This window comes from Cherax quadricarinatus, chromosome 33 (assembly GCF_038502225.1).
Source record: "Cherax quadricarinatus isolate ZL_2023a chromosome 33, ASM3850222v1, whole genome shotgun sequence".
Lineage (NCBI taxonomy): Eukaryota > Metazoa > Arthropoda > Malacostraca > Decapoda > Parastacidae > Cherax > Cherax quadricarinatus.
In genome coordinates this window covers 26,776,507-26,789,006 of record NC_091324.1, presented here as the reverse complement: position 1 = coordinate 26,789,006, position 12,500 = coordinate 26,776,507, and the positions used below count along the sequence as shown (strand labels likewise).

At 40.3% G+C, this 12,500-nt stretch overlaps 1 protein-coding gene across 2 annotated transcripts in view; it reads left to right on the top strand.

Annotated features, from left to right (window-relative positions):
- Positions 1 to 11,817, top strand: part of LOC138853557 (relaxin receptor 2-like) — a 260,550-nt gene extending 248,733 nt beyond the window's left edge. Inside the window, exons 18-22 of one of the 2 annotated variants that reach the window (XM_070090958.1) lie at positions 1,789 to 1,936; positions 4,153 to 4,282; positions 4,749 to 4,897; positions 5,178 to 5,333; positions 5,623 to 11,817. In XM_070090958.1, coding sequence (XP_069947059.1) covers positions 1,789 to 1,936; positions 4,153 to 4,282; positions 4,749 to 4,897; positions 5,178 to 5,333; positions 5,623 to 5,801 — 762 coding nt within the window. In that variant the 3' untranslated portion in view covers positions 5,802 to 11,817. Of the gene's footprint in view, positions 1 to 1,788; positions 1,937 to 4,152; positions 4,283 to 4,706; positions 4,898 to 5,177; positions 5,334 to 5,622 lie in introns of both variants that reach the window. The other variant, XM_070090957.1, reaches the window with a different exon arrangement.
- The last annotated feature ends 683 nt before the right edge of the window (positions 11,818 to 12,500 follow it).

The following is a 12,500-nucleotide window of genomic DNA, read 5'->3' as shown; positions in this document are numbered from 1 at the left end:
TCCCTCTTTCCTACATACTCTAACTTGAGCCTCACTATCCTCGTAAAAACTCTTCACTGCTTTCAGTAACCTACCTCCTACACCATACACTTGCAACATCTGCCACATTGCCCCCCTATCCACCCTGTCATACGCCTTTTCCAAATCCATAAATGCCACAAAGACCTCTTTAGCCTTATCTAAATACTGTTCACTTATATGTTTCACTGTAAACACCTGGTCCACACACCCCCTACCTTTCCTAAAGCCTCCTTGTTCATCTGCTATCCTATTCTCCGTCTTACTCTTAATTCTTTCAATTATAACTCTACCATACACTTTACCAGGTACACTCAACAGACTTATCCCCCTATAATTTTTGCACTCTCTTTTATCCCCTTTGCCTTTATACAAAGGAACTATGCATGCTCTCTGCCAATCCCTAGGTACCTTACCCTCTTCCATACATTTATTAAATAATTGCACCAGCCACTCCAAAACTATATCCCCACCTGCTTTTAACATTTCTATCTTTATCCCATCAATATATATATAATATATATATAAGAAATGAATTACCATATTCTGATTACCATACCCTGATTATTATACCCTAATTACAATACCCTGATTACCATACTCTTATTATATATTCTGATTACGATGTATCACACAATCTACGCAGAGTTTTAAGCCTTCACTATACAATATTATATACATGTTACATAACAAGAAGTGCTGAATTTTTTTTATTTTACTCTTGTCCAGGAGTTCACTGAAAATTTTGAGACGAAACATTGTTTAATAATTGATAATTGGTTAGTTTTTATATTTCTTCATGAGGTTAAGTCTGGTAAACATATCTAGAAAACGTATCCATAGTTTACAGAAATAAACTTAATTAGAATATGATAATTACGTGCGTATCCCAAAATCCTGGCGATCTAAATACTTTGAAGTGACAATTAACACACTAATTGATCTAATTACAGCGGTTAGTCCCCTGATAATTAATTATTATCAGGTTGAGCAGTACTGGCAATGAGATCATTACTGAGCAAATTGACCAGTACAGGTAATGATCCATACTCAACATGCTGAATGTGGCGTGCACCGAGCATGTTACATTTCTTTCGACGTTCGTCACACAACCATTTGTCATGCCCTCTCCACCAGTGAACTGGCATTTCAGAGTGTAACATTTTTGGGGCCCCACTGCTGCACTTATTGTCCAGTTCAAACCGACAATCACGTAGATGTCGGCTACTCCCTGCAAGGTGACATCACACTTTCCCACCTCGCTTGGGGCAAACTTACGCAAACACTGGTCGTGTCCACTAGTGCCTGTGAATGGGTCATGGTTGCAACATTACATATTCTGATATCCTAATCTATTAATATTGTACATATTGTAAATAAGTTGTGAAGGAATGCATAGGTAAACAGTTCTACCCCCTGATGTATTCTACCTTACTGATTGCCGTGTTTTGCTTAGTCGTAAGACCAGGTACTACAGTTCTCTAATCTACCAACTGTGTTCGTAATACTAAGCAATACTTCTAATCAATATAATGAAGAATATATATATCTATACAGCTCTATCCAAATTAAATATTTCACAAATTATTTTATTAATTATCATTTTGGAAGTGTTCACAATAAACCATGCACCATCCCATCCAGGAATGTTTAATAAAGCTTACGAGTAACAATGAATAATAATAATAATAATAATAATAATAATAATAATAATAATAATAATAATAATAATAATAGTGTCTTGTGTGTGTGTGTGTGTCTGTATTTAAGGTATCTGTGTTGATCCTGTCGTTCATGTCAGTGGAGCGGTGGGTATGTATCACCTGGCCCCTGGCTGCCCCAAAGCTCTCCCTGGAAGGTGCCAAGTTCTCCCTGGCATGTATCTGGTGCTTGGGGCTCACCATAGCCATCATCCCAGGTGTGTACCTCTGTAAAGGCTCTTCTGGTGAAACACTACTTTCTTCAGTGGCAATATATGCTCTAAAAACTTTGCATAATATATGCAGTCTACAGTACTTGTTTAAAATTGGAATACTTACTACTGTTATATAAAGATGTGTTAAAAAAGTAAATTCTTTGGGCTTTGAAATTAATATGAAATGTCCACCGATGAGTTGTTACGAAATGTAGATTGTTGCGTCTCACTTGATGCTGTATGTGGTCTTCTGAGCATTATTCACTTACCATTCTGAGCCCAGTGACTTATACGGTTGTGGTGCATAACCAATCACTGGGACAGTTATAGGCTTGACTGTGGTACATAACCTATCACTGGGACAGTTATAGGCTTGACTGTGGTACATAACCTATCACTGGGACAGTTATAGGCTTGGCTGTGGTACATGACCTATCACTGGGACAGTTATAGGCTTGGCTGTGGTACATAACCTATCACTGGGACAGTTATAGGCTTGACTGTGGTACATAACCTATCACTGGGACAGTTATAGGCTTGGCTGTGGTACATGACCTATCACTGGGACAGTTATAGGCTTGGCTGTGGTACATAACCTATCACTGGGACAGTTATAGGCTTGACTGTGGTACATAACCTATCACTGGGACAGTTATAGGCTTGGCTGTGGTACATGACCTATCACTGGGACAGTTATAGGCTTGGCTGTGGTACATAACCTATCACTGGGACAGTTATAGGCTTGACTGTGGTACATAACCTATCACTGGGACAGTTATAGGCTTGGCTGTGGTACATGACCTATCACTGGGACAGTTATAGGCTTGGATGTGGTACATAACCTATCACTGGGACAGTTATAGGCTTGACTGTGGTACATAACCTATCACTGGGACAGTTATAGGCTTGGCTGTGGTACATGACCTATCACTGGGACAGTTATAGGCTTGGCTGTGGTACATAACCTATCACTGGGACAGTTATAGGCTTGACTGTGGTACATAACCTATCACTGGGACAGTTATAGGCTTGGCTGTGGTACATTACCTATCACTGGGACAGTTATAAGGTTGGCTGTGGTACATAACCTATCACTGGGACAGTTATAGGCTTGGTTGTGGTACATAACCTATCATTGGGATAGTTATAGGCTTGGCTGTGGTACATTACCTATCACTGGGACAGTTATAGGCTTGGTTGTGGTACATAACCTATCATTGGGATAGTTATAGGCTTGGCTGTGGTACATAACCTATCACTGGGACAGTTATAGGCTTGGCTGTAGTACATTACCTATCACTGGGACAGTTATAGGCTTGGCTGTGGTACATAACCTATCACTGGGACAGTTAAAGGCTTGGTTGTGGTACATTACCTATCACTGGGACAGTTATAGGCTTGGTTGTGGTACATAACCTATCACTGGGATAGTTATAGGCTTGGTCGTGGTACATTACCTATCACTGGGACAGTTATAGGCTTGGTTGTGGTACATAACCTATCACTGGGATAGTTATAGGCTTGGTTGTGGTACATTACCTATCACTGGGACAGTTATAGGCTTGGCTGTGGTACATAACCTATCACTGGGACAGTTATAGGCTTGGCTGTGGTACATTACCTATCACTGGGACAGTTATAGGCTTGGCTGTGGTACATTACCTATCACTGGGACAGTTATAGGCTTGGCTGTGGTACATTACCTATCACTGGGACAGTTATAGGCTTGGCTGTGGTACATTACCTATCACTGGGACAGTTATAGGCTTGGCTGTGGTACATTACCTATCACTGGGACAGTTATAGGCTTGGCTGTGGTACATTACCTATCACTGGGACAGTTATAGGCTTGACTGTGGTACATTACCTATCACTGGGACAGTTATAGGCTTGGCTGTGGTACATTACCTATCACTGGGACAGTTATAAGGTTGGCTGTGGTACATTACCTATCACTGGGACAGTTATAAGGTTGGCTGTGGTACATAATCTATCACTGGGACAGTTATAGGCTTGGCTGTGATGCATTACCTATCACTGGCTAAGTGTAGTGTTGGTTGGTCTGTGTTTGAAGAAGAAACAAACATACTTACGTAACTTAGTAACATAGTTTAGTAGGAAAACTCTCAGCATGTAATAAGCAGAATTTCTGTAATCCTTACAATAATATCCTCGTGCCCCACTCGGCTGACCCGTGGTATTGACCTTTACTGCCCCAGTGGTGTACTATAAGGGTCAACAAAGGTTCTACGGCACCAACGGTCTATGTTTCCCTCTTCACCTGGATGACCCTTGGGTCCCTGGCTGGCTCTACTCTGCTCTTGTCTTCGTTGGCCTCAACCAAGTTGGGTGAGTTGCAAAGTTACACACACATACATACATACATACATATATATATATATATATATATATATATATATATATATATATATATATATATATATATATATATATATATATATATATATATATATATATCTTGACACAATATTGACAAAAAATATGTATTTCACACCTTACTGACTACAACAAAAAAATCTCTTTCCTGAGAGAACATTTACGGAATCACTAAATTTTCTGGCAAAAAGTAAATGTATTTTACTGGTAAAAACGTAATGGTATCTATCATTATCTATTTTTTTCTTATCACAAATTGCAATATTTCACACTTTAATAACAAAAAGTGTTAATTTTAAGATTGTTTCTAATTACATGACACGATGCTTACACTCTGCCCTTCTATGTGTGTGTGTGTGTGTGTGACGTGGGTCAGTGTGGTGGTGATCCTCATGTCCTACACTGGCATGTTCTGTAGCATCCGACGCACGCGAGCCAACACGCCTCTCACTCTGGGAGACAGAGAATTTGCCATGAGATTTTTCTTCATCGTCTTCACTGACTGCCTCTGCTGGACCCCCATCATCATCCTGCGCATCATGGCACTAGCAGACATCCTTATCACTCGTGAGTGACACTCCACAACTCTTTGCTCCTCTTCTTAAAGTATAGTTTTCTTAAGAAGCTATTTAAATCATTTGTTAAAAAGACAGATTTCATTTAACCTGGACTAAGGATCGAGAGTCTTATAGTCATTGTGATGAACGAGTCATATTATTTAGCTGTGTGCACAAAATAAAACTTAAAAAAAAGTTTAAATTTAAAGTACACCAGCATTATTGTTTCGTTTATGCTTCAACCATCGTATTATCTCTATAACTATTGAAGCTTTACGTGTTGTGTGTAGCCAAGCTGTACGCCTACGTTGTAGTGGTGTTGCTGCCCATCAACTCGGCTCTCAACCCCTTCCTCTACACCTTCACCACCACCAAGTTCAGATCTCAGGTCCGTCGTTTTCTCACGGGGCATGGCATATGTCGCTGGCCCCCTCGGAGGGACTCAGGTAAGTGCTGTCCCAATTGTTCCTGGCTCTACAACCGTGCCTTCTCATCTCAAGCTCATTAACCCCAAGAGAAAAGTGCGTCGTAATGTTAATACTTCATTAACAAACTAGCGAAAACGGCTTCAGACTTTCATTTTAGCATTTTATTTACATCTTTCACTCTTTCTCCACCGCTTGTCCAATAGGTCTGTGTTTGTGAACCATTGCTTTCTTATTTATGTCATTGACAACGTGTGTCCTTGCTTGCTCCTCCTGCAGCACCCAATCAATGCCGTCTTCTTCTTTCTAGACTCTGAGGCGACGAGGACCTCCTTCTTCAGGAGTGCTACCTGCAGGCTCACCAACGGACGCGAGCTGCTTCACTTGCACAACTGCACCTCCCAGGCTGTTGAAGACACCACTGTGGCCGAGGTTTCGCGAATTTCCTTGCTGAAGGACGACAGTGTGAAGGCTGAAACCAAGTTGTGAATGAACCTCTTGAGGACAAGTAAGAATCAGCCACTGGAGATGAGTCTTGAAATCATTAGTGAAAACCAACAGGTTATGTGTTTCAGCTGATCCATGAACATCTTTTGAAGTCCGCGAACTCCTATTGCAACCAAGAACAGCTTCTGTCTTGGGAGTCAAAGATTCTCATTTGGAATCCACGAACCGTATATGGAGTCCACGAACCAGCTATGGAGTCCGTGAAAACCCATTGGAGTTCACGAATCGCCTTTGAAGACCAGAGGAACATCATAAGACAAGATCAAAGGCAGACTTATCCACAGACACCAAAGACCACTGGCGCTGACTGATCCTAATCTGTGGAGACCTGGAGGAGAGTGTGAGTGTGAAGACAAGTTTCCAGTCACAGTCGTGGTGGCTCTAATCTTAGTGACTTGAATTTGACCTCACTGGTGACATGAAGGTGATTACTCTGGTTGTGTGAAAGTGACTCCACCAATGGAGGAGACAGCGACAAGTGAAAGTGAGGAGAAACTGCGGATAAAATGATTATAATGTTGATGACTGGAAAAACCTATCTAGACAGGGAAAACAACAGTATTTATTAATGATGATAGAAGCGAAATCTTTCACAATAGCTTTCCCTCGTCGGGAGGAGAGTAGGAAGGTGAGCGGGCAGAGACAGCCAGAGACAGGCACAGGCGAGCCGAGACAACCAGAGGCAGGCACAGGCGAGCCGAGACAACCAGAGGCAGGCACAGGCGAGCCGAGACAACCAGAGGCAGGCACAGGCGAGCCGAGACAACCAGAGGCAGGCACAGGCGAGCCGAGACAACCAGAGGCAGGCACAGGCGAGCCGAGACAACCAGAGGCAGGCACAGGCGAGCCGAGGCAACTAGAGACAGGCACAGACGGGCCAAGACAGCCAGAGACAGACAGACGGATCGAGACAGCCAGAGAGAGAGAGAGAGAGAGAGAGAGAGAGAGAGAGAGAGAGAGAGAGAGAGAGAGAGAGAGAGAGAGAGAGAGAGAGAGAGAGAGAGACAGACAGACAGACAGACAGACAGAGACAGAGACAGAGAGAGACACAGAGAGAGAGCAGACGGACTGAAACAGCAAGAGAGAGATGACAAGTGTGAAATTGCAATGTGTTTCCTCTCGATGAAAATGAGTTAATTTCAGCTAATTAACTGATAAGCAGAATTTGGATGATATCAGGGTAGAAAAGATATGCTGGAAGCGAAGTGATCATATCTTCTTGTTAGTGTTACAAAATACATGTTCTCCAAATAAATTAATATTATTTAATGTTTCCTCTGTGTATATACATATATATATCTAACCGGTTTAGGATGTGCGTTAGCTTTGATAAGAACATCTGCGCTACAGGTTTTAAAATAGGTATAAGCTACAGTGTGTACTATGACGCAACACCCGCGCGTCATACACAATTTACGGAGTAAATTAAACATACGTAGACTGATGAATGTTTCATTAAAACGACGTTTTGTTGAGCAGAACGCTGGTTTAATAAAGGTTTCTTCTGTTTACTTGTCTGAGATTCACTACTTACTGGCTCACTATTTTTCCATATTACATAAAACTGGAAGTCACACTGCTATATGTGTTTAATATAATTAAGGAGAGAATAAGTTATTTGTAAAGTTTAAAAAACTGGTCTTGGGATCACACGTCTCTGATTGTAGCAAGGAGTGTTGTAAAGACAGTAGTGAAAATTGTTGAAAGACAATAGGAGGATTGTAGCGAAGATTGTAATGAGGACTGTAGTGTCAACAGAATTGAGGACTGTAGTGTCAACAGAAGTGAGGACTGTAGTGTCAACAGAAGTGAGGACTGTAGTGTCAACAGAAGTGAGGACTGTAGTGTCAACAGAAGTGAGGACTGTAGTGTCAACAGAAGTGAGGACTGTAGTGTCAACAGAAGTGAGGACTGTAGTGTCAACAGAAGTGAGGACTGTAGTGTCAACAGAAGTGAGGACTGTAGTGTCAACAGAAGTGAGGACTGTAGTGTCAACAGAAGTGAGGACTGTAGTGTCAACAGAAGTGAGGACTGTAGTGTCAACAGAAGTGAGGACTGTAGTGTCAACAGAAGTGAGGACTGTAGTGTCAACAGAAGTGAGGACTGTAGTGTCAACAGAAGTGAGGACTGTAGTGTCAACAGAAGTGAGGACTGTAGTGTCAACAGAAGTGAGGACTGTAGTGAGAATTGTAATGAGAATTACAAAAGTGTGAGAGTACCAAGAACCTAAATGCTACGAATATCTTGGCTACTGTTGTGTCTATTATCTTGTTTACTGTGGTGTTAACAGTGATGGTTACTGGTGATCACTATCGTTACTGTCATGGTGAAGTAATATAATGTATTATACCAGCTGTGCATATACGTATTCTCGTGTACTTACTGTGATGCTTAATGAATTAATTACTGTCTTGTAAGAATAGCAACAACACCAATTTAAAGAACTAAGGAAATACGTATTACTAGAACTCATGGTAAACCAGTTCTAGAACTAGCATGTCGGTGCTCCCTGACTACTAGAGCACTGTGGTTAAATAAGATTCATCCAACTAGGTGTATTTCTGTACACTAGAGAGGTTAGCATTCTGTGATCACAGTGGAATCCCTGCTAACCTCTATATGTATAGAAATATACCTAGGTGTATTAATCTTACATGTATGTGTGGTCTAGTGGTTGTTTATTGGTTTAAGGACTGGCTTACCTTGGCTTCGAGTCTCATCCGTTGAGTGAGTAATGGTTACTGTTATAATAATGATTTCAATTTGTCCTCAAGCAATTGACACTCAATGTGTCAGTGTAACTTCTAAACACACAAAAATACTTGTATTTGCAAGCCAACACATTTCCATATATTGTATATAATGTTCGTGACTCGAGCTGTGCTACCTTATTGATGTTTTTTCTATTTTTCTCATTTCATTTCGAAAATGATCTCCCATTACGTGTTTAGGATTTTTGAAGGTGATTAAAGACTTTTATGGTGCACAATCATAGTTATTCGGTGTTAGAAATATAAATGAATGGAGTCAATAATCAAAGATAAACATTCCTTCGTGTATATGTGTGTATGTGTGTGTGTGTGTGTGTGTGTGTGTGTGTGTGTGTGTGTGTGTGTGTGTAAGTTTGGTCCATCGAAAAACATTTTCCTTCGAATGTGTCGGCCACCACAACTTTCCTTATAGATACTTATAACAGAGACGAACCTGTAGGTGTGTCGGGTCAGTATGTAAATTCCAGCGGGAATCACTTGATCGTCAACGCATGAGGCTTCAAAAGGGTTCCACTTCCTCGAGCATGACAGTCATACCTCATAGCCTTTGTCACTTTAACTCTGATCCCATAACCTTCTGACCTCATCATCTTGTGATCTAATGACCTGTGACCCAATAATTATGAACCCATGACCTCGTGATCCAGCCTAGTCAGAGAAAATTAGGAAAGTCTGGCAGGGAGAAAGATTTGCATTGTATCAATGCTACTGTTATAATACTGAGGAGTTTCTCTTGCAACGGGAACTAGTTTGAACACAGGCTGCTGTCGTGTTGCTATGAAGTTTCTCTTGCAACGGGAACTAGTTTGAACACAGGCTGCTGTCGTGTTGCTATGAAGTTTCTCTTGCAACAGGAACTAGTGTATTTGCACGATGTAAGAACTGTGTATACATAATGAGGTGTGTAGTGCACCTCTTGAGAGTGATGAATGTAGTGAAGCTAAGAGCTTGAAAGTGAGTTGTAATGTTATATCAGCTCATGAGTGATCAATACAAGGAAAGATTAGTGAGTGATGATGTGGGTGGTGACGTCGATGATGTGGGTAGTGATGAGGGTGGTGGCGTCAATGATGGCACTGAGGATATGGAACAATGCGTCGGGAGTTACGTCGGGTGTGTAAGGCGTCGGGAGTGAAGTCGGATACGGGGGTGTCCCGACTACTCGTCCCGACACCTGACTGTAAATATTATGTATATATCTGTATATTAATATATTTATTTGTACTTAGCTTTTATACAGGCTTTGAGGGACTGGTGAAGGATACGAGGACATGGGAGATCCTATGACAACAAGTCAAGACGGGTGAGGTCCTATGACAACATGTCAGGATATGATAAGTCATATGACAACATGTTCTGACATGTGAGGTCCTATGACAACATGTCAGGATACAAGTCATATGACAACATATCAAGACGTGTGAGGTCCTATGACAACATGTTAGGCGATGAGGAGTCATATGACAACATGTTCTGACATGTGAGGTCCTATGACAACATGTCAGGACACATGACATGTAAGAACGGTTGTGAATATTTTTAAGGTATATTTAAATATATATTCTCAGACATATCTTGGATATCAATTACGCAAACACAAACATGTCACTATAACTGTGAGGATGTGCAACATTAGAACTCTTCTTGGTGCGTACAGTGACCAACCTCAACGCTGGAGACCACCATTATCTTCACCATTATCTTAGCATCTTCGTCAGTGTCTTCACTATCATCACCACCACCACCTTTACTCTCGTCTCTTAGGTAATATATAAGGTAATATTTCCAAAGTTTTTTAATATGGGAGAAATGTGTGTGTGTGTGTGTGTGTGTGTGTGTGTGTGTGTGTGTACTCACCTAGTTGTACTCACCTAGCTGAGGTTGCAGGGGTCGAGTCCAAGCTCCTGGCCCCCGCCTCTTCACTGGTCGCTACTAGGTCACTCTTCCTGAACCGTGAGCTTTATCATACCTCTGCTTAAAGCTATGTATGAATTCTGCCTCCACTACATCGCTTCCCAAACTATTCCACTTCCTGACTACTCTGTGGCTGAAGAAATACTTCCTAACATCCCTGTGATTCATCTGTGTCTTCAACTTCCAACTGTGTCCCCTTGTTGCTGTGTCCCATCTCTGGAACATCCTGTCTTTGTCCACCTTGTCAATTCCTCTCAGTATTTTGTATGTCGTTATCATGTCCCCCCTATCTCTCCTGTCCTATCTCTCCTGTGTGTGTGTGTGTGTGTGTGTTACACTCTTGGAGACGAAGCAGTAATATAGCACTGTAATTTCGTGAGGTAGAGTGTGACGTATACCCTTTAAGAAAAACCTGATGTGGTCCTAAAAATCCTGGTCAAGTGGTCCTAAAAAAACTGAAGAGATCCCAAAAACCTGGTGAAGTTGTCCTAAAAAACCTGATGTGGTCATAAAAAAGCCTTGGTGATATGGTCATAAAAATTCTAGTGGTGTGGTCCTTAAAACACAGGTCGTGTAATCTTAAAGATGTGTATGGTGTGATTTTAAAGATCTATGTTGCGTGGTCGTAAAGACCCGTTTTGTGTGGTCGTAAAGACCCATGTGGTGAGACTCTCTGGTAGCATTAATTTAGATTAAGACCTTGGTGACGTGACAGTGCTGAAGTCTTTACTGCTGGAGAAGTTAATTGTCATGAAACGTATGTGGCTTGAGCAACTCTGAAGTGCTGTGTGCACATGTGTACTCACCACATGTTGTCCCATAACTCACGAGACATTCTCACATAACTCACCAGATGTTGTTCCAAAATTCACGAGACGTTGTCTCATAACTCATAAACAGAAATCTGACAAATAAAACGCTGTTTCTACTCAGAATAACCAGCTGGCCTTCAAGATATCATTATCTAACCAGCTGGGCCATAGAATATCAAAATATAATCACAATTTAGACGGCAGAAAAGAAGATTTATCAGTGTAAAGATTTCGTGGATTAATATTAAACTTGTTCAGTGGGTAGGACATGATAAGCTGAGGCTGCCCTCATCCTTGCAGATATATTTATTATTATTATTATTATTATTATTATTATTATAATTATTTATTATCACTATTATTATCATTGCTGCTGTTTTGCCTCAGTATTATCATAAAAAATTAACATTTATGTTTAATATTACAACAAAATCATTATTGTTAATATTGCAAGGTGTAACAGGTACTTTATGAACCTCTATTGAAATAAATGTAAAAAACGTGTCCACTACCATCTATTATTTTCCTGGACGTGTATATATATACATATGTGATATATATATATATATATATATATATATATATATATATATATATATATATATATATATATATATATCATATATATATAGCATATATATATATCAGATAAAAAGCCACAGCTGTAGTCAAACATATTACATTAACTAAGCCAAGGTATTTAGCAACACTGAGACAAGTCTCTGGAAATTTAAGTAGCCAACAAATGTTGTGAATGAATATGCTGGACGAGAAGGTCGTGCAAACAAACTCAGTAAATGAAGTCATAAGAAAATATGAGGTTTGGCCAGGAGCATGAGCTCTACTATGAGTAAAGACACCCACACACACTCACAAAATTATTTTCTCTTTTAAGAGATGAAAATAAAAACAGATAAAAATAACTCCAGAGTGATACCCTGGAGCACGTGTGGCGCTCCTTATACAAGAATTAAGACTTTTATTAAGACAGAAGTAGGAACAGCATCACAGGGAAAAACACTCAACTTTAACATAAGTAGGAAGGAAAACTGATACCCAAGTGGGCACGCCTAGTATCTGAAGTAAAGGGGATAGAGAGAGGAAAGAAATAAACCTTTTTAACTTTTTAATGGCTTTCACTCTATAATATATATATATATATATATATATATATATATATATAT